The 23523-nt window shown below is 36.5% G+C and overlaps 1 protein-coding gene across 10 annotated transcripts in view; it reads left to right on the top strand.

Moving 5' to 3' along the window:
- CNKSR2 (connector enhancer of kinase suppressor of Ras 2) overlaps nt 1–23523 on the top strand; it is a 208689-nt gene that overhangs the window by 116048 nt on the left and 69118 nt on the right. For 8 of the 10 annotated variants that reach the window (XM_042036458.1, XM_042036444.1, XM_042036425.1 and 5 more), the window contains 4 exons: nt 6240–6373; nt 10111–10322; nt 14197–14286; nt 15885–16099. In XM_042036458.1, coding sequence (XP_041892392.1) covers nt 6240–6373; nt 10111–10322; nt 14197–14286; nt 15885–16099 — 651 coding nt within the window. The remainder of the gene's footprint in view (nt 1–6239; nt 6374–10110; nt 10323–14196; nt 14287–15884; nt 16100–23523) is intronic. The other 2 variants (XM_042036454.1, XM_042036430.1) reach the window with 1 other exon arrangement.

Genomic DNA, 23523 nt, shown 5'->3' with positions numbered 1-23523 from the left:
CTTGCCATGAATTAGCAGTTAAATTCAGGCTACATAATTTTTAATTCTTTGTGAGTTGGGGTTTTTTTCTCTTTTAGCAGAATATTTATTCTTTTCATAAATATTTTTATCCTTAGAATAAATATGAAAGGTTAGGGGAGAGAAAGAAAGAAGAAGAATTATGCGTCTGGTGTAGCAGTCCTGAAACTGAAATTGAATGCTTGATGTACAGTAAAATAATACAATTAGCCTATGGCTATACTATGCACCATTACATAATGAGTTTGTATTTACAAGCACTTTAATTCCAGCTCTAAGGTCAATCAGTACAGAAACAAAAAACTCCTTTTTTTCCCCCTTGTGTCCTGATTAAAGAAAGTGCAGTTTGGATGGTTGTTTTGAGTTTGGTTTTTTTTCCAGTCAGTTGATTGTCTGTTTTAATACCCATCAGTATCCAACCTCTTACTGGTAATCAAGGTTCTCCCATGATGCACTTTAGAATCATGTCCAAATTTGTGAAGTCAAGGGATTTTTCAGCCTCTGTTATTTCTTTTATAACAGTTGAATTAGGCAGCTGTGGCCTTGGGGAATTTAGTGGTTGCCTTTTGCAATTGAAAGTATTCATTAATATGGTATTGTACCATAAATATTAAGATGTTATGCCTGCAAGACAAACCTTACTAAATTTGCCTTTCAGTTACTTTTTTGATAGTCTGATCCATTGTGTGAGAACCTAGAATGATATTGCAGTTTGCAATATTTGTATTTCTGACTGCTACTGGATATGGTGAACAAACCAATTAACTTTAACCTTTATTTTTTAAAATTTTTCTTGCTTGACAGAGAGGTGACTTTATCTTTGAACTCTCCAAATTTTTGTCTGGTTCAAAACCTAACTTAAATAAATGTCCTCTACTCTAGATTGTCTGTTTTATTTCTCCTTTCCACTTTGTGTTATTTTGGGGAGGTTTCAAAGGAAAGCCCCTTGAAGTGCTGTTTGAATAAGGGTGGAAGGTTCAATAGAGAAGATTCTCAGAGCATATGAAATTTTGTGTAAGTCACTGTCATCACACTAACAAGAACCTAGCTGCAAAGTCCTCCTTTGCCTTCTGGAAAATGTTTTGTTCATTACTCAAAAAGAAAAAAGACTCTTCATCCAGTTTTTTTTAATACAGAAAAGGAGAGCCAGAGCAACATGTGCCATGCCTCACATGGTTAATTTGGGATGCACCGGCCGGTGTCAGTGAGAAGGCTCCTCCTCATGGCAGTGAGGCGGGGGCAGGTCCAGCTGCCAGCCACATCTGATGTGTTGACTTGGAAAAAAACCTTCTGACCCCTCCTTCACCAAGCCTTTTATATGTCACCTTTTGTATATCTTAATAGTTTCCTGTACTGTTTTGTATTTGATTAAAATGTTCTGTTAAAAATCTCCAGCAGCTCAGTATCTGTAATTTTCTTAACAGTTTGTTTTGGATTAGTTAGATGTGCATCGTATTTCTACTATTAAATATTCAGCTTTTCATTTTCCTAAGAAGCAGCAGCAACAATAACAAGTCCTTTGTTTGAAATAAAATCCTACTTTTATTATTTTTATTCAATATATTTTCTTACTTGATTATATTGCCTCCATTCATCTAGACACAATGCTATATACTGTTTTCATCATTCATGACTAGAACTAATGATCCTACACTTTTTAATTATTAAACTTGAATAAAATACCAACTTGTTTGCTTTTAAATTACTTAGTTGTCTTTTAACTGCATGGGAGCTGGGCATTCTTTGTAGCACTATTAAAATGAACTCTGACTGGATTAGTTACAGAATCTCATTACTTCATGTCATGGTTGTTCTTCTAAAAGGTTTATTTTATGGGAAACATTTTGTTCAATGTATTGTTGTAACCTTGATCCAATATGAAAAATATATTGGTAGTATAATCTGCTTACTGATGCAAATACTGTATAAAGATAATGTAATTTAAATTTCTGTTTTAGTTTTGCTTGTATTTTGAAAAATTGTGTGTCTTTTTCTGGAGCAATGTTTCTCAAACTTATATTGCAGCTTCCAAGTGAGTTAATGAAAGGTTCAAAGAGTTTTAAAAAACATTAAAAATAATTTTAGGTAGTATATATTAAATATTGATTAAATTCATTGTTTAGATAGAAAAAATCAAAAATAATATGCTGACTCACTGGGACACCCTCTCAGTTCCTTCAGGACCAGGGGTACAAAAAGTGGCAGTAGATCCTGTTAGCAAGAAGGGAAGTGGGGACCACAGCGTAGAGCCTACCAGGGACAGAACAGCTTCTGAAGGAGAGGGGACTTGCGTGCTGTCAGTCAATACTTACAGGGATTTCCTTTTTCCCCATGTTAGAGAAACTGAGCTGCTGTGAGTAAAGACAGTCCCCTGTTCTCCAGCCAAGTGACAGTTTAGGGAAGGCTCTGTGAAGACTAATGGACCTGAAGGAGGATGGTGCATTCAAAATGTTTGAGAAATAGTACTCCAAAATATACTGAATTACAGATTTTGTGTCTGTCATTGTGGATTAAGATTGATGCAGGGTCATCTGTGGGACGTTTTTTATGTAGTTCCAATTTTAATATAACTTTAATGTAACTTCTGAACTTTCTCCTGTCAGGCTTTTCCCATGGGCCAGGTATTCAACTCTTGAGACCTGTTAATGTTTTAGTTTTATTGCTGTTTCAGCAATCCCACTTGCCCTGGCCAAAGGCACTGCAGCAGGAGAATCTCTGCTCCTTGGAAGAGAATTAACTCAGTGACATTACTGATCTCCAAGGCATCCAATTGAGAAATACTTGATTGGAGTTGCATGTGTTTTTGTGTCCAATGTGCCTGCGTGTGGCCCACTGAGTGGCTGCCATTGAAATTGAAAGCTACATGCGCTGGTTACTTGCAGGCGACCAGATTGTCTTGAAGTGAACAGCTGAGGTCTCTAAATTTCAATGCAAAATGCCTTGTAGATGTACCATACCTCTAGACCATGTTCTGAAGGCTTTCTTCTCAACCAGAGGGGTCTGAAGAATTTTTAATTCTGTATATAGAAATGAAAGCTGAACTTCCACAGCACAAAGTGTTAGCTACAACAGTGCTCTCAGTGTATTGAGCCACTGTCAGGAAAGACCATTTGAATGTTTTTACCATGTAAAAATTCTTACTGATTTACTGGTGTAGTCATGATAAATACTTTTTTTTAAAAAAAAAAGGGGGTGGTGACCTATTTTTAAGTTTGGATTTCCCTTTTTTACCTAGTTAGACAGTTTTTCTGTTTCTGGAGAAATAAGGAGAGAGTTGAATTTGGCAATGCTAAAGAACTACGAAAGATATATGAGACATCCTAGTATGTTTTGAGACAATCCTACAGGATTGTACCTCCACTTGGATTGGATTGTATTACAATTTCTATGCCCCTGAGAGGTCCAGGTGCCCTGGGAAGGTAAATGCGCTTTGCAGTCCTGTGGGGTACCACAGTCATTCAGGGTGTCCCCAGTTACACTGTACCTCTGAAAGTGTCTGGCAGGGGAACACTTGCCTTCAGTAAGTTGGATAGCATGTGGCTTTCTGTGTTAGACTGAACCATTTCTTCCTATTGCACTCGCTGTTTTAACCACCTTCCTGTGCTGAAATATAAACTGAAATATGCATTTGTCAAAGATGTACAAACCCAAACTGATTTCCAGGATCAACCAGCAAATTGCCTGGAGGACAAACTGACTTGTATGTCAGGACTGTGTGTAATACCAAAATTAGGGCAATATCATTAGAATTTAAATAGTTGCAGCCAGGTATTCTAGGCTGTAACACAAGGGAAATTCTTTACCTGTGTCCTCTAGCCCTCCAGCAGCTTGTCAGGACCACCAGGGGCACGTCAAACCCTTCTAAGTCCAGATAATTTTATGCTTGGGCATGATTTTCCCTACATAATATAAACTATAAGCTCCTATTGACTGCCACCATTCCAGTCTCTAAGGCCCCCTTTCCTCTTACTTGCCTTTTCATGGAGGTAAATAAAGGGTTGTCTTCTTCCTCTAAATAGAGAAGAGCAAACCCATCTACACAGTTTGTCTTTCTTTCAGTGCTTCTGCTGGTATGAGCCATGAGCAAACAGCTTGGGCTTAACAAGTGTAAACAGGATCTAGGTCACAGAATTCTCGTGGTTTACAATGAAAATTAATTGAACAGGCTACCCAGCAAGCCACAAAGTGTTCTTGTTGTAGAAGTGCAAGGTATCAGAAAGGTAACAAACAGTGTTGTATTAGTGAGTGGTTCAAAAACATCTATGGCTACAGTGTCACAGATGAAAATTTAAGGGATAAGATTTTTGTTTCTCTGAAAGAGGGAGGGGTGATGTTCAGGGCGTTTTTTATTGTTTTGGGTTGTTTTGGGTTTTTTTGACCTGTTTTTACCACCAACTTTATTCTTATTTTTGCAGACTTGTCTTGTTTTTAGTGGTTGTAAAGTCTTTTACCTGTCTGGTTTTTTGTGTGTGTCTTTCTCCCTCTCTTCCTGTAAATACTGGCAGTCTTTCCTTGGCCTGGCTGTAGAATACTCACATTAAATCTAATGAACAAGGAAAGAATTAAGCAGTATCACTGTTTATAGGAGACAGATTTTGAACATTCAAAACCAAAAAACTTCTGTCAGTTTATAGTTGCTCTAAAGGTGGACTTGCAAAGTTTTAACAAGCAAATTTTGAGCATGCATTTTATTGTGTTAGAGATAAATAACATCTAACGCAGCTCTGTTCCTAAAACAAGGCAGTAACTGGCCAAAGGATGAGGTTTTCTAGGTGATATTCATTGTTCCTACATACAGATGGTAAAAACATAACGTGGTGGGGCCTTGGCTTGATAGGCATAGATTCGAATGGCTTATCATGAGCTGACAAAGGCCAATATTCTGACAATGTTCCTGCTTTAAACTTTTGGGGTTTTCTGCTACAGTGTCAAGATTAATATCTAGAAAATGAGAACTGATTATTCTGCACAAGAATGCCCTTTTGGTCTGTCAAAAAGTATTGTTAATAGTGCTGGGAGAAGGATCTTTCTATGCACCCATTCAGTCCACATTTAGAGCTTCTCTGCCATCAATACAATGTGGAATGTTTGTGTCTTCAAGTAGTTACTATGGCCAGAAATTACAGGTATAGTGAACTCTCACTTTATCATCCCAGCACTTCTTTCTTCAAGGAGTAAACTTACAAAAAGGTGGAGGAGAAAAAAAACTCTAAGCAAAGCTTAGTATATTTTAATATTAGATTCTTTTTAGGATGTATGAAGCTACTCTTTTGCTTGCTGTTCTGCTCTTTTTCTTCTGTCTGAGTTTAGCTATCACACAAACCAAGCCACACAAGGCTTTTGTTTTTAGACAGACATGTTATTAAGTGGACTAAAACAATCAAACTTTTCTTCTCATTTGATTTTTCTGCATCTGTGTGGAGAGTTAGAAAATCTTGCTGTGATTTTCAGCCCTACAGTGATTTAATAAAGATAGTTAAATTAAGGAAGAAAAAGGTGTGCTTAATTCATGAGATAGAGAGCGAGATGTGATTAAGAGGAAGGATCCTATCTGGACTGGAGTGATAGCTAGAATACATGATTATTTTGCAAGGAGGGTACAGTTTGTTTACCTGTGAGTAAATGTTATTTTGTGAGGAGTGTGCCCAGGGGAATGAAGAATAATAATAATCTCCAGTTGATTCTCTCATAGCGCGTGTGCTCTGAGGATGCAGTACCTGATTTAACAGCATCTGCAGGCATAAACGGAAGCTTTTACACTTAATTCTTAAGCTGTAGAGCAGATGGGAGGACTTGACATTCAATTTAATGCCTACTTATGCACCTTTTGCAGTAAACACTAGACTTTTTCTTTGCAGTGTTAGTTTAATTAAGGAATTAACTGGATTCTGTATGTTATTCACTCGTTAAGATTTCACCAGTAGCTCTAGTGATCACTAATTTTATGGGCATTGGCAATAAACTTGCTGTGCTAAAGGGAAAAAGATGTAATCAAAGGAGTCAATTTTATAAGCACAATACATGTCCATTCGTAGATCTGTCTTCTTAGCATGAGTGGCTTTTTAGTTTAAAAGCACACAAAACATTAGACCTGCTTACTATTTCTTTAGCTTTCTGAACTATAGTCTGGTTTTGGCTTTTACAAATAAAAATGTATAATATGTAAGGATAATCTTGATTAAAATGTAATCTTGATTATTTCTCTCTCTCTTTTGAACCAGCCTCTTATTCCTAGAAGCCCTACAAGCAGTGTTGCTACTCCATCCAGCACTATCAGCACACCTACAAAAAGAGACAGCTCTGCCCTTCAGGATCTCTACATACCCCCTCCTCCAACAGAACCTTATGTTCCAAGGTAAAAAAGATCATTTCACAATACAATTTGATATAAAATGTATTTTTGAAGTAACTGACCATTCTGTTCATACTATTTATTATCTGCCCTGCAGATAGTACTGTATTAATACTGTATTTTGCCGGTAAACTGGTTATTAAGGGTAGATGTGTTGAATCAGACCCACAGTGTTCTGAATCAGTATCTTGTCTACAAAATGGACAGTAAGAAAACAAGGTTTGGTACCCTATTTTCTCAAATATGGGGTAATCAATTGACTACAACAGTCTCATCCTCTTTCAGAAGAGCAAAAGTTACCTGAAACCTTGAATCTGTAACTAGGAAAGGAGCTCATATCTGTCCCTTTGCCCAATAATAATGATGATTAGGGAGTCTGAGTTAAATGCAAGAAACTTTACGTTCAACAACAGCACTGTTCAGTCCTGCCATAGCGTTTTCTTTCTTGGATAGGTTTGATTAGATAGTATTAGAGAAATTTCAGGCTTGTGTTTTAGTGGCCACTCTGCTAGACTGTGCAGTGACCATGCTGTTCCCTGTCAATATACCTGCTGCTCTGACCTGCCACCTGGAACAGGCGTTTTTGTCTCTCCCAGGCCTCTGGACTTGCTGAGCCAGAAGAGCAGCAGATCCTCCTTGCAGATTCATTAACCTACCTTGACACGGCCACAAATGATTCAGTATAATTCTGTAATGTACACAGATGTTGCTTTCCTAAAATTCTGAGAGAATTTGTATTATTTGTAATACAGAAGTGGCTACATAGAGGTCTAGGAATGTATTTAAGAGGAATCAGAATTCCTAAAGCTTCCATATTCTTAGACACAGGCTATCATATGTCCAGTTACTGTATTTCTAAATTACTTCTTGTTTTCTTTTAGTTACCTTTCTTGGAAAAGGGCAGCATGTTCTTTCTTGTACCTGAGCTTCTTGAGGCTGAGTTTTTCTTACACTTTCTTATCAGCAACTCCTCTAGCCATTTAATAAGATGTATAACCTGATACTGACAGGACTTTCCAGGGGGCTGTCCAAGAGTGAGGTATATGGCAAATTAAATTGCCTAGTGGGGAGGAGAAGTTGTGATTCTATGATAATTTCTTACTCTTTAGAGATATGAAAAACCTTCCAGGGTAAAAGTGTGATTTTGACTTCATGAGGATTCACAAGCCTTTTGTAAAGCCTTAAGCTGTGTCCCATGTTCCTTCCTTATGCCTGCCTCATCTGTACCTGGCTTGGCTTCTATTTCTCATAGAAAAAAAAAATTATTTCAAATGTGACATGTATAACTCAGTTGAACTTACACATACTCTAGTTTACTGTAACTGTTATTTTTTCTTTTAATTAAATAAAGACATTCTCAGTCATGACACTTGAATTGTGCACAGGAATTGAACATTTATTTTATCTCCCTGATAACAGTTCTTTGTTATGCTCACATAAATGTTTTAAGGACATGGTTTTAAGAAAATTGACAGAAAAGAACCAAGTATTTAATTCTAATCCATTAACATAAAAAAAAGCTGTGGGGAAGAAAAACCCAACCAAAACATAGTCTTAGGTGTGTTTCTCTTTGAATGCAGTAGTCATATGGTAAAGACCTAGTGCTCCTGAAACTATATTATCTTAAAAGGACCAGTATCTTTGTACTGCTTCAGATTCTGTTTACCATCACAAAAACACTTTCATTTGAAAAGAAGTGCATCCTCATTTTTGAAGTATTTTTGGTGAACATTCACTGCTCTTCAGTTTTTGAGTTCTGCTCTAAAAATTGAGATCTTCCAAATGGATTTTGATTATTTATTAATACCATCTCTTAAATCATTATGATAATGCAGTAGTTTGGACCAATTCTGATTAAATCTTATAATACATATTAGTAAAAGCTGTAATCTTGTAGAGAGATAAAGCTGTGTACATTTGAATTTTTTTATCAGCTTAATCCAAATGGACTATTCTTGATTTCACCTGTCACACAGGGTGCAGTGTTTCTGAATAATTTGTTTGGGCATTTCATCAGGTTTTTTGTCCATGATTAACTATATTAAATCATGTGTATATTTTGGGTATTATCAAACTGCTCAACATCTGTTTCTCAGTTTGTTGTTGCCATTCCAAAAGAAAAATAGCAAACAAACAAGCCCTCTTTTTTTTTCCTGGAACAGAGGAAAGGACTTGGTATTTTTATGTAAATTGTAAAGCCCAAAGCCTTGGTGATCATGCCCAGAGACAGTACAGCTGCTGACATAGCCTCACATGGATGGCATGGATAAAGGGGAGCAACACTTCCCATGTGCTGTTTACTTAGGATTGCTGTTGTATATTAGTGCCTGTTCATATTTACCAAGTACCTTTGGGGATGAGAACTGGAGCCCTCATCTCCAGAGGGCTGTGGCAAAGGGTGTTTGCCTGGCTCTGTACTTAATTCCATGCTTGCACTAAAGATCCCTCTAGGTCAGGCTGCCCTGCCTTCCTTGTGCCAGCCCCTGATGGTGGTTGTAAGCATTGATTAGCACCTGGCTGGTTTATGTCAGTCTCCATCATGTTACCTGCTGGGGTCCCCAGCTCTGTCACCACACAAAGTCTCTCTTTGACTGGAGGAGAGCCCACAGCCCTGTTGGGGCTGCACCAGCCCTCCTCACTAAGCCAACACCATCCCTGCTTTGAGAAAGCAGCTTGCCAAAGTGAGTGTAGTGATCAGTGGGGGTTTGTGATGGTGCCTTTTCTCATCCCTCATGGCTGCCTGGGTCCCATGAGGAGACTTTGCTCGGTTCTCAGATGGAGTCTCAAGGTGCCAAGGGAAGTAAGGGTCAGCTGGCCAGCTTGGAACTCAGCTGGGAGTCCAGAGGGGCTGAAGGACTCCAACAGGAGCATATGGCACAGCTTCTCTCTTGATTACCTCTTGGGCATTTTGCTACCCAGAAATAACTGTCTGGTCAGGTCTTTTGCAGCCATCTTCAGGCACAGCTCTACCAGCATGTTTAGTAGATGAGCCCTGGTTCATGTAGTACGAGAAAGGACTCCTGACCCAGCACAGCTTGCTCTCTTGTTTGATGCCTTTGAGTAATTTCCATTTTCAAAGAATGGGGCAGGGGTGCAGGAAAGCAAAATGATCTTGAGGACCTGACACAAACTGCAAAGTGAGCACTGTCCTGGGGTAGCAGCTGATAAGCAGGTGCTGCACACTGTATTTGAAACTGCATGGATGTATGTATACAACTTCTAGACCTGAAATGATTGTGTAAAACTATGTCAGGTGTCTGTATATATCTTCTGTACCTGGTTCTTCTTGATCTGGGGTTAAAGTGTAAGGAACCAGATTGGGTTTGCTCATGCTTGCCATGTAGCCATGTTGTAAAACTATCTGATGTATTTAAAAATGCAAGTATAAAAATGTAAGGCCAACATTATTCCTCTGCCCTAAATCACAGAATGCTAGGTATATTCCAGAAAAACCAAGAAAAATAAAAAGAGTTACTGCGCATCAGTTTTATTTCTATAATTCTTTTCAAGAGAAACCAATGAGATGGATAAATCTGTAAAGAATTGAACAAACAGACGTGTGAGGTAACTGGCATATAAATGCATACATATGCATATATGCTGTGTGATCCTGATGTGGGGTGGATTTCATCTGAGTGTATGAAATATTGACATAGGCCCATGTTTATTGAAATATTCACAGTTAAAAAAAAATCAGTGTCTTATCTCAATATATTAAAAACTTCTCTTTTTAACTAAAGGGATGAAAAGGGAAATCTCCCCTGTGACGATGTTGGCAGACATATAGTGGGCAAACCAGTTCATACAGGATCTGAATCTCCAAACTCATTTCTGGACCAGGAGTATCGGAAACGCTTTAATGTGGTTGAAGAAGATGCAGTTTTGTACTGCTATGAATATGAGAAAGGAAGAACAAGTGGTCCTGGAAGGAGAGAGAGCACACCGACATATGGTACAGCATTGATCTTGTAAAGATAATCACCATTTGTTGATTTTAAGATTTTCATGCATCTGCTTTTGTTTTTAACCATGAAAATATTTCTGGTGGCCATTGATTTTGCTAAGAATTCAATACTACTTTAGTCCAATTTCAACCTAAGAGCTTACTCTTATTATAGGAAAGAAAAAATAAACTTACTATGATAGGTAAGACCAGTTTAAAATTGATGGGTTTTCTGAATATAAATTCTATTTTTCTATCAGCTTAGTTTTCCAGAATCTGTTTCAGTATCATTTTGTTGAAAAAAGCATATACCAGAAGCTCGTATTTTTTTACTAAAAATACAGAATGGAAATGTTCTCTCATTTTAAGGGCAAGACTTGCATAAGTTTTGGAATTCAGCTTTGGAAAAAATTTCCTAGGTATAATAATGATCTCTTCAGATTTACCAAGAAATGACATGGTGCTTTCATGCTGCAGTGCTCTCTAAAACTCTTTAATTTTTCGTTAGTCCCAGAATTGAAGTATGACTAATGACAGTGTGCTTTTTTTTTTGGTAATACTATATTAACCTCCTGTAACTTCCTGTATTGCAAGTGGTGGCTTTTTATGTATAGCAGTTCCTCTTTATTTTAGATCATAGGTTGTTTAAGAAGGAATTTTGCATGTTAACACTCATGTATTTGTGCTACGTCCACATCTTGGATTTTGGCTTATTTAGGATGAGAATTCAGAAACAATTTCTGGTGAGAATTTTGATGCTCAAACCCTTGTACTCCAGCTTATTTTGCCCTTGAAACTGTTGCAACTCTTCCTTTAGCTAGTATGGTAACTTGTTTCAGCTTAGACAGGGAGAAATGATTTTCTGTTGCCAAGTATAAAATTGTACATACGTAGAGTTGTTAGGCTATAGAGGAAAATGGAGAGGAAATCTCATGTTTAAAAAAGGTATTTTGACTGCTATAGCATTAGCTGAGCACACACTTGAATATTTTTTCTACCTACCTGTTATGTTACTTCAGTTTTTAAAGTGAGCACAAGCTGTATGTTAGAGTTGTTATAACAATCCTGTCATCATATCCCTTTGTGAAGAAAATAGATGTAATTTATGAGGAAGCATAGATTTAGCACATCATGCGGCCAAGCACCAAAATCACCTGGGAACCTTGATATAAATTGAAATACAGCTGTGTAAAGTATCCTCAGGACCTGGAGCAATGTGTTTGCACAACATTAAAGGTTGCATTTTCAAAAAATGCACCCTTTCTGCAAAAGTACACCATCCTGCTGAAAATTCTTCAGTATCCTTTTGATTTCAAAATGTTTCCAAGTGTTTTCTAACCATGCCCATTCTGTGCAAAATAACTGCTAAGTTTTCAAAATTGATATACCAGTTTTATTACTGCAGTATTTCAGATATTACAATTGGTGTCTGCAGTCAGTTCCATTAACAGAGATGTACTCACTGTTACAGACATTAAATTTTAATACAGGTGGTCCAGAGTGAAGAAGAACACATTTCTTCTTCAAGGACTGCTGAATCCATTATTTTGTTATAGGATAGCTTTTTTAGCCTTTTTGTTCTGTTAGCAGAAAGGGTCATAAAGACATCGGTCAAAGACTCCATTGGAAATCAGTCATTATTTAACACATTTGTTTTACAGCCTTTTGCTTTTGATCTCACTTCCTTTTTAATGAATTCACATCATCAAGTCCGTTTTCATTTAAGTGTATTTTCTAAAAATATTACCATTTCAGCATTACATTCTGAAGTTTCCCACATGGCATTTGTTAACATAAGGTTTGTGGGTAGGCATGACCTTAGGGTTTCACAGAAATCTGGAAAATGACAATTACACTCTTCTGCCTTATGGTGACCCATTAAAGAAGGTCAAAGAGAGTTCCCAGGTCTAGAGAAATAATTGTTTTTAACATATACTTATCTTTAATTTTGTGATGGTGTTAATTTTTTTACAAAAATTTTCTCAGTCCTCCTTCATGAGAGGTTAATAGGGCCCTCTGTAATTTCTTTATTGGAATCTTCTGACATTTTTTGACAATGTTAACAAAGATATTTCTCTTTCATGCTCTTATTGGCTTCTAGCTGTTATATAGTTGCTGTTAATTGGCCTTGGAAAGCTCCTGTTCACATATAGATAAAAATTTTCCTGAGTGTCCTCCACATGGAAAAGAGATTAGGGAATCCATATGGGTTAAAAACAGGGTTGTTAGGAGAGGTAACAAGCAAATGAAACTTGAGTTTAAGGAAAGAAACAAATTTGATCATTGCAGTTTTAATGTCAGATACAAAAGCAGGTCATTTGAACAGCTGAAGGTTTTGCAGAAAATTTGTTGTTACTTTTGATAACAATCAGATTTTACACAATTTTTGTAGCTTTTCTGTTTTATTAAGTGTGCAGTTCCTATTAATAAGATATTGTTCAGCCTCACAAAGAAAAGAAAGTTTTATTTCTAGAAAAAGAAACTGTTGAGAACTGCTTCTGATCAAGTAAACATGAGCCAAATACATCCCCACTCAGGAAATGACTTTGTGCACTAAATCTCACCAGCTTCAATCAGACTTAAATATGTGTCCCTAAATAGTAAAATGAATGATTAGTGAAAAGTTTAAAATACATGTGATTTTCCTGAGTAGTGATGTTTTTGTGAGCTTATCCTATGGTCTGTACAGAACATACAGCTTTTTTGTCAATTTCTTTTTAAAAAGATAATAAAAACTTTTACCATTATGCTGCCTGCATGGTATTGGTGTGTTTTCCATGGACACAGTACTTCAGCAGGGAGATAGACATGTTTGAATATTTGTTTTCATTATAAACATGTCTCTTTTTTTCAGTGTATCATGGATTTAACCTCAAAAATGTGGAGTAAGACTTTTATGTAGGAATTTTCTGCTAAAATAATTTACAAAACTTTTGAAGTTTTTACTTCTAGCTTTGCTACTTTTAAAATCAAATTATTTACTCACTTTTTGGGTTTGTGACTGGTAGATTGATTTTAAAAAGAGCAAGGGCTGATCTTGTTGGGAAAACATTTTGTTTTCAGTCTGTCAGATAATATGCCATGTGCTATGCTACTGTATTGTTTCAATACACTATTTAACTTGCTAAAGGATTCAGAACACTCTTAGTGGCCCCACTAAGTTCCATAGCACACTGATTTCACTGATTTCCAACTATATATGTCCAATCCTTAAAGAGAAATCATAGTTTACAGCATTTTTTAAAATCAGTTCAGCAGCTTCCAATCAAAATTTAAAAGATAGGATAGTCTTCATCTATTCTGTCTTTTGCTGTCTGAAGTCCAGGTGAATTTAGCAAAGATAACATACTTTGCTATCTGTGGATGAAATGCTACAAAAGAAATTACACATAGAGGTTTTGTGCTTCCTTTCTTACTTGGTCACTGATGGATCTTGTAAGCCCACAAGCAGATATGCTGTTTGTGAAAGTGCTTCAATGATATGCACAAGTTTCTGTTACCGACAATTCACATATGCTTTAAAACAGTTCTCCTGTGTGGGTGCCAGGGGCTTCCAGAATAAAAAGTAGATATTGCTCAGTGAAAACTAAAGTAATTTAAATATGTTTGTCAGTGTCAGACGTCACTCCAATGTGATTTTGTAGGGCGCTGGATTTATTTTCTAAACTTAAAAAGAAAATCCATTAAATACTTAGCTGCTTCTTTTCTGTTAAAGAGAACAGAACTCCTGTCTTAACCTCTTGTTCAGAGGCAATGCTGGATCCTCTTTCGTAAGCAACCCTGTAGCACGGCAGCTTAGCATGTAATTTGTTCTTTCTTCTAAAGAATGTTAGCTTAATGCTGCCTTATGGTGCATGATCTCGATTTTTTCCTCTGTTTCCAGGGAAGTTGAGGCCTATTTCTATGCCAGTAGAATATAACTGGGTGGGAGATTATGAAGACCCCAATAAAATAAAAAGGGATACTAGGAGAGGTAAGTGATCTGAACACACATCTTATACAAGGCATTAAGGGTTTTGTCTTGCTTTTAGCTATATATTTCAACATCATTTTGCAGCTTACTTAGCTGTATATGTTTGTAAACCTGTTTCAGTATTTTCTTTATTTTGTATTTTTTGCAGAGTCTATTTTAGGATTGAGGAAGTTGATTAACCAGGCAAAAGAAAGTTGTGACTGCAAAGCCATGCAGTTTGTCTTAAATTCATGTTGGCATTTCAATGATACAGCTGTATTATCCCATCCATTTTGAAACTGGTCTTAATTTTATAATACTAGAGAGCAAAATGTATGATTACTACTGATAAATAATTTTTATGCTTAAATGAGAAATATATACCACATTTCTTTGTCTTTAAGAGTTCTTTTTGTATGAAAAACATTCTAGAGCAGCATGGGACTTACCTCAAAATCAAAGAGGATAAGTTCTTCAAAATTTTGGTTTCTGAGGCTTGGATACATAACTCCACATACAAAATTGTGACCTCTGTGATTGCTCTTATCAGCCAGGAACAAGATGTTACAGTAATGATAGCTATTTCTGTAAAAATATTAACTAAATATTCAGTAGGGATCAAAAAAGGAAACACTTAGGAATTATTAGGAAAAGAATACAAGACAAATTTAGAAGTATTCTTATGCTGCTGTGTCAGTTGTTGCTCGTGCTTTGTGTGTGCAATTCCAGTCTCTTAATCTCTTAAGAAAAACACAGTTGAATTCAAGAAGGTTTAGGAGACAACAAAAATTAATCAGATGCATGAATTGACTTCCAAACTGGGGCCAATTAAGCAGGCTGGCCATTATCAGTTTGGGGAACTTAAACAGGTCATAATAAAAGGTTTATAAAACCTTGTGTGGAATGAAGTAAGGAAATAGGTTTGTCAGTGTTTAATCTGAAACAAGAGCAAAGAGATCAAATATCTGTGTCGGATGCTGGTTAAAAGGAAAATGAGCTGGTGCAGTTCATGTTGAAGTTAAAGAATCTCTTTCCACAGCAGATTGTGGATACTAGAAGTTCACATTAATGCAAGGAAAAACCAGACAATCTGTGAAAGAGAAATCTGCTGAGGTTTCCTAAATTGACAGACACTGCTTCTGGGTCAGGAAGTCTCAGCTACAAATTGGTACATGCTGGAAGAGTATTCAGGGAAAGTATGTATGATATGGTGAATGATCTCCAAGAATGTTCGGAGCAAATTACTTTAAAATGTGTGGCCTTTGTATTCATTGGAACTCCTGGTAAAAAAGTAACAAACCTCCAAAAGTTATCCTAAGTCCATCATTGCTCATTTTTTTTAAACTCCAAGGAAAAATTTATTGATGTGCAGCTTTTATATTTTGTTCCCTTTATTTAAAATATACCAGAAAACTGTAAGGATCCTGAATTTTCCCTACCAAAAGTTTGCTTTCTTATTATATCTGAACCAAAGAAGCAAATGGGTTTTGTTAGTGCAATAGTCCTGAAGAGTTAAAATTGACAGCAGATCTTAGCAAGAATATTGCGTATTTTGGAAGCAGGATTTACATGCAGGCAACAATTCACAATGATGTTTTGCATTACTTTTCTTTCAACAGAAAATTCATTGCTTCGCTATATAAGCAATGAGAAAATAGGTCAAGAAGACTACATGTTTCAAAGGAATAGCAAAAAGGATACTGGGAAAAAGTCCAAAAAGAAGGGAGACAAGAGTAGTAGTCCAAGTCATTACTCGCTGTTGCCTAGTTTACAAATGGAGTCATTGAGACAAGAAGTCATGGGCACACCTGGACCAGAAACTGCTTTGTACCATGTGAGTAAAAATAACATTAACAAAAGTCATTGCTCTGTGCTTGTGATAAGAGACAGTCTTGGATTTATAGTGGTGTTCAAACCTCTTTTGGACTGCTCCTGTTGTACTGATTTCTATTGTTCAGACAATAACTAGGTCTCAAAGAAATACTTCAGAATTCTTGATTTTGCTGTTAAGATGCGGGATGGACAGCAGCCTTTTATTCCTTTATGTAGAACGTAGCAGTCTGGTATCTTTTGAAATGCAGTGTGGTATCTCTGCATTGACTTACTTGCTGCTGATGGAAAGGGAAGTACAGCAGTTTCCTGCGTGGCTAGAAACCTTCTTCCCAACGTCTCTGTCACTGCAATATGCTAAGCGTTGTCAGACAACCCCTTTACTGCAGGTACTTTGAAAGGCCTGCTAATGGCAGGAAAGCTTGTGGGAAGCGTTTGTTTTTCTTTTCAGGTAAGGCGAGCTCTAATGCACGTGACTGTTTTTAACATTCAGACCTCAGGAATGCAAGTATAAATGTAAAGGAAGGGGTTCTACTGTATAGGATGCAAAAAGAAAATTGCAGTAACTTGCTCATTTTTAAGTGTGTCCAAAAAATGAAGTTAGAAGATCACAACATATTTTAGATGTGATAAGACATTCGCCCAATAGCACTTTCCATATATCAAGAGAATACTCATCTCTCAGTGACATTTCTTTCTCAGTATATGTTAAGTTCCTGACATTGTGCAGTGACAAAAGCTTTTATTTTAAGGTATCATCTTTTTTTTCCTTTGGTTCCCTCTATCACATAATCCAAATTCTGTACAAAAATAAATGATGCACACAGGAACTGGAAGATTCTCAAAACTGGTATGGAAGTTAATGAGCAACAGCAAGCGTAGAATTGACAACAAGCATTTTTCATTTACTTTGGATATCCATCCACAAAACATTTGAACTGTTAACACCCCAAATTCCACCAGTATCAGCTAATCCTTCTTGTGCATCATTACCATTAAAGGATCTCTCTCTATAATGCCATTAAATTTTCAGCATCTGTTTGAAAGTTTAGTAGGAGCTTTTCCCTTTATAAAAATAAATAAAGGTTATTAATTCTTTAGAATACAAATCAGTATTGATCTGCTGACTGGCTATGGAGCAAAATGCGTGAAGTAAACAGAAAAAGGAAGCTTGGACTATTGATTTGTCCCCGGGGAAATGGAAAGGAGCCCTTCACAAAGCATTTACAGCCCTTTGCAGCTGAGTATTGCTGATGCTGTCTCTGGAAGCTGGCTGCTATCATGCAGGACCAGAGTTTCTTTTTTGTAGTGATGACACCCAAGTATTTTGGTGCATACATCTTTGCCACATAGCAGAGCCAAAGGTTTTGAAATAAATTGGGCAGAACTTTTCTTAAAATCTCAAATAAATAGTGCAGTGAGCAGATAAAGAATGGGGGAGTACAGATAACACACAAGGAACTTGTATCTGTCCACAGTAAAATTTTATTAATCTACAGATAACAAATAAGACAATGAAAACACATACTTTATGCTCAAATTGTGTCGTAAAGATCACTAAAAGAGTGGCTTTCCTATTACAAAATATTTTTTTACAATCAGCAGCTATAGTTTTTCACAAAGATTTCAGATTATTTGTAAATGGAAGCCTCTGGATGCACATGAGTTGAGTGCAAAGGTTCTGCTCTGATAGTAGTGAAAGAGCTGGAGGGTTTTTTTGGGTTTGGTTTGTGGTTTTTATAGAAGTCAATGTTTTCATTATGCTAGAATAGCAGGGAAAGAGAGAATACTGTGACTCTGTGCTGTGTATACCGCAAGCCAGTCGATTTTCCTAAAGTAAAGAGCAGCTTCTACCAGGTGGCTTTAGCTGAATTTGAACCCGTAGTGCCTCAATTGTTTGTATAAGGTCCCAGTGCTAAAGAACACTCCACCAGGCTTGTTAAGTAGCTCCAATCCCTGATTGCTCTTGTTGTTAGAAGTATTCACCTATTAGCCTGTGTTTACCTGGCTTCTGTGTCCAACCATAGTTACAAATATACCATTATCCTCTGGATTTAAACATCTTTTGTTACCAAATTTATCCCCCAATATAGGATTTTACAGGTTATAATCAAATAATTTTGTAGACTTCTCTTGCTTTAAAGAGTTAGAATGAGCATCTTACGTTTTTCTTCAAAGATTGTTTTCACATCCTTTCCTCATTCTCATAATTCTTTCAAATCTTCAAATCTTCAATCCTAAAGTATTTTGAGCATCCTTCCTAAAGTATATATGCCAGCACAGCACATAAATTTCTAGTAGCTGCATGGAAAGGTTGCATAACCTTTCCTGTTCTCTACTTCTCTATTTAAATGTTTAAAGGACTGGTTACTGCCTTTAAGCATAGCTTGGAATGAAAGTATGTTTGTTACTTGGTTTTAGTTTTATTTTTTCTGTAATGATAGTGTTTCAAATCACTTACTTGCAAGATATTCCCAAGACTGATATTCCCAATCTAAAAGCTTCTATCTTGCATTCTTTGTTATTAAATACAATAACATTGTACATGGTTGGTCATGTTGTGACTTCTTGGGTATGCTTGCTAAATAATCCATGTCTCTGAAGCAACCCTAAGTGTGAAATATGTGAGGGTCAGGGTTCTGGACCCTCAAACTTGGCCCCCATGATTCCCAAGTCCATAACAAGGAGTATTGAAGCTCCAGGAATCTGGGATCTGCTGTGGCATTTCCTTGTTCTGAAATTATATTTTTTAATGTGCATATTCTGTGAAATAGAAAGCATGCACATTTAATTTCTTCTCTTTTTTTCCTCTATTTTCTTTTCCCTTTTACTGAATTCCCTGGAGTAGAAGCCATGCTGCTCACTCAGCATTCAGGTTTTGTGTCATTCGCTGGTCTTTGATTCTGTGTTACCTTTATTCAGTTATGTTTTCATTCTTTTTTGACTCCATTGATAGAAATGTTAAATAACTTTGGACTAAAAATGCATCCCACTAGTTAATGATGAATTCCCCTTACAATTCCAGGCCTCTTTCCTTTTGAATTTTTGCAGCCACTGATGTGAGCAGGTTGATTACCTTTTAACTGTGAAGGTTTTCTGCAGAAAAGCGGCTTTTTACAATTGTGCTGACTTCAACTGCTTCTGCTGCTTTTATACATGGCTCTACAGAAAAGAAAAATCTTTGATCAAGAAACTAAACTGCTGAATTAAATTACCACTGCAGAAATGGTATTATTTTTTGTGCTGTAAACAAAGTGGATGATGTTAAAAAAATTACTATGGTAATGTAGAAGTGCCTGGTTGTTGTTTATCTGCTAAAAGCCATTCTGTAAAATCCCAGCAGGTTCAAATTGTTGTATTTTAAAGTGATCACAAGAATGTGGCAGTCTAGCATTTTTCTGACTGTCAGGATACTAAACTTGCATAAAATCACTGGTTTTCACAGTTTTATTTATATTGTTGACCTGCCATTGCAATCAAAAACTGTCTGGTCAAGGGTGCCTTTCAGTTGCAGCCTTGGAAAGTGAACAGGGTTTGCTTGTGTCCACTGGACATAACCAATGTGATAGCTGATACCATAGCAAAACAAAAACTAATTTGTGTTGTGTCTGTGAATTAAACATCTCTTGTACCCTCTTCTGGTGTTTCTGAATCCTCACATACAAATTTTCCTCACTACTTTGGTTTTTTTCCCATTCTAGAAATTCTTTCCAGCATTATGTTGATTTCTAGCCAAGTTGTTCTTGCATTCTATTTTTCATCCTCACTATTGTAAAAGAAAGCAACACAGAGTGTTAATGTTTTTATTAAACTGAGGCAAACTGTTTGAGCTGTTGCTAATCTGATGTGCAAGCAGGTGTTCAATGTGATCTATTTCTGTAGGTAGAAAACAGCACAGTTAAAATTGTCTTGAACTTTTGGGGCACAAGAGATGAAAGCTCTGGTATATCATGTTTCTCGAGTTCATTATGGTTTCTGTGTAGGAATTTTCTTGGTGTGCTGTGCTTTGTTTCTGTTGAAGGAAAATAATGTGGTTATTTAGGAGGGAGATAGAGTCATGGGTCAAAAGAAGTTCAATAGCAGGTTAATAATAATTTGCTCCTTACTGGATCAATACAACTTTCCCTTAGCCTAGAAGCAGCATTGCAATGTGAAGAAAAGGCTGTTGTATGTATTAGAAAGCAAGATTACTTTTTCTTGCATAACTCCCTACTATATACAACAGGCTGCAACCTACACAAATAAACTTACATTATTGACCTTGTTTCTTCTCCCTTTCTGTCTCCCATTATCCCTTTGCCTTTTCCACTGTATGCTCACTTGTTCATGTGTTCTTAGCAATACATAGTGACTGGCTTGTTTTAGGAAAAGTGACAGAAAAATAACAGCTTCTCACTTTGATGTGATATCCAGTCTATTTTAAATTGTTTAATTAATTAGAGGAGTTTCCTTAGTTATTTTATTTGCATTTGAAAATAAGATAAGTTTAGTAGTAAAATGTGCCACTTCAAGTTCATACCTCTGAAACAGGTCGCTGAGTAATGGGTGGAGGAGATAAATCAAGGTTTTGTACCATTGGGATTTTGCTGAATTTACACGTGTAGATATGTACCCATGCACTATCTTTAATGTTCCAGTTTTACTTTTAATAAGGGAAAAATCAAATAAAAGCTATCAGCTGGAGTCCTTGTGCTGCAAATTGTATTAAGTTGGCACAACTTCGGCAGACATCTTTTTTTCCTCTTCAGCATTGTATAACCATCCATGTGGTTGAAGTGCAGCCTCGTGACTCTCAATCACATAATTAACAGCAATTCCTGCTGTAGTGAGCACCCATGGTGAGCCAGGGACTCTCCTTTCTACTCTGCCAGTGAGGCAGCAAGGACAAGGGCTTTGAGCAGGGTTACAATTGCAGCTGTCCCTCTCTCCAGCCCTCCCACGGTGTCTGTACCAGTTCAGCTCATTGGGTTTTCTCAGCAGAGCTGGTGGGGATGCCTCAGTCTGGCCAGGCAAGGGTCAGTTGGCTGCAACAGTGATCTTATTGAGAATACTTTAAGTGAAGAAGATTTGTTTATGGATATATTGCAAAACCTGTGTTTTGGCTAATAGTAAGCTAATAATATAAAATTGGAGAGGAGACAGTAAATTTTAGCCAAAATAACTTATACTTCAATTATGCTTATTTTGAGGTGTTTCTTGCCTCCTACAAGCCCCTCCAGAAAAAAGACAGAAAGATGCTGTTTAAAAGTTGAATTCAAAATGTATGTATTTGGGTGTTGTCAACAGAGAGAAGAATTTACCAAAACCTCATTATTTTGAAAACTTTAAAGTCCAACTCTACTTAAGTGGTTGATTTTCCCTTACTTCTGTTCCTCTGTGCAGAAAGGCTGAAAGGAAGTAAAAGTGAAAATACTTAAACTGCATAGTTTTGGGATGAAAATTCTGGAATCAAATATGCATGTTTTTATAAAACCCTTTAATCGTAGTACCCAATAACTAGCATTTTAAAAAGTGCAGAACATGTGCATATTAGTTTCCTAATAAACCTGTGCGCAAGCTACCCATCAATTTATTGCAAAAATCTTATTTTTAAAATGACATCTAAAATACATTACATACTGCAAAGTGATTTACCAAAAAAATCCAACCCTACCAAAACTACCCCACTGAAAAACTAGCAGTTTCCTATAATTGTAAATATCACAGTATTTAAAGAATTTCTGTTTGGTGAATTTTTTTGTTATCAATATTTGTAAATTAACAAAAAATTTTGTAGAGAAAAAATTAAAAATCAGTTGCACAGATTTTAAGTAGGTGTCTGAATTCTAGAATGTCATTGTACCATTACAACAGATGGAGTTGGTACATTTTCTTCTTAAAAATGTTTGGAGTCCAGCTATGGCAGTGTTTAAATAACAAGGCTCCCTTTTTCTTTTTCTCCTCCCTGTTTTCACAGTAGTCTATAGTTAGACATGTAATTGTTATTAGAATAAAAATATAGCAGTTGGTATCAAAGTCCAGTTTAACCTATGTGCATAGTGAAAAATATTTTCCAATAGTTTTTCCATAATTTTTGTTAATATTTGAATTACTGTTACTTCTTTGCTGTGGTCTTTCATCTCCATTTAAATATATATATATAAATAATACTGAAACTTGCAGATAGATTACAGACTTATATGCTTTAATCATCAGCAAAGGAAATTTTAAACTCTCTTTAAAAAATGTAATAATTATTTAATGTAGAAAAATTATAGTTGTGTTCCAGTTAAAAACCATTGGATTTTTATATTCCCAGGTAAGAAACTGCACTGGATTTAAAGTAACTATCCAGAAATTAAATAAACATAATGGACAGTTTTGGAAATAATTGGAAAAAAATTCAGTCTCTAATTGCCACAGTAAGAAATTATTTTAAAAATCATTTCTTCACTGCTTTGTTGCAAGTTAGCCCTTTACAGTCTAAATATAATTGTGCACATTCTAGCTTCTACTGCAAAGGTAGGAAAACACAAACCTTAACTAAAAGTAGCACATATGCTGTTGAAATTTCACAAGGGAAAAACCTGTAATTTTTCATGATGTCTAGACTTCTCAAAAATAGCTGTCTCAGACTGGTCTCCAAGTAGGCTCCTGGGTGCCTCAGTAGAAAAGCCCAACACTGAGCTGCTGTGGTGCCTGAGTTTCTTCTCAAGTACTTGTATGTTTATGAAGGTCCTGCAGAGCTTGGCTGGTAAAAGCTGAGCACCCAGATATCCCTCTCTGGAGGTGGCTGGAGCATTTAAGACACATCTTTCTCCTGTAGGTTATACTGGTCACATCTCACCTTAGTTTTTGTAGCCTTAGGGAGTTGTTTGGCCTCTTCTACAACTTCAACTCCTTGCTCCCTTTTCTATCAGTGAGCATGTAATAAGGAAATAAGGCTGTGATGGTAACTTGGTCCACATGTGTGAAATGGAAGAAACTCACTGCATTGCAGTGGAAACTGAGCTGGAGAGGCTTATGAAGTTATAGAATAATCTGATTTGGAGTTATTTTAAAAGTCTCAAAGTCTATTCAGAGGCAAAAGTGCTAGTAAAATGTTTCATATAACGCAATGCAGAGAAGAAAATGCAATTGTGCTGTGAAGGCATCACGAGCTTGTATTCATTTCTCATCAGCCTAATCTAGTATAGTTCAGGTATAGACAGCCCTTTGCTCTGGGAGACATTTAGAAAGAACAACACTTAAAAAATTAACTAAGGGAAAGTAGGACAAGGAAAAGAAACATAATGGGAAATTTTTACCTTTTGCTTTCATGAGTCTGAAACACCATCGTGTCCCACAGCCTCAATCATCCCACTGGCCGCAGGCAGCTTTGAATGCCTACACATTGGCGTGGGGTTTTTTTCAGTGGGATATTTGTGGGTTTATATATCAGATTCAGAC

Source organism: Corvus kubaryi, unplaced genomic scaffold, assembly GCF_017639235.1.
Source record: "Corvus kubaryi isolate FWS band 111438036 unplaced genomic scaffold, C.kubaryi_AGA036_p1.0 133, whole genome shotgun sequence".
Taxonomy (NCBI): Eukaryota; Metazoa; Chordata; class Aves; order Passeriformes; family Corvidae; genus Corvus; species Corvus kubaryi.
The sequence above is the reverse complement of the archived record's forward strand: the minus strand, read 5'-3'. Positions and strand labels throughout refer to the sequence as shown.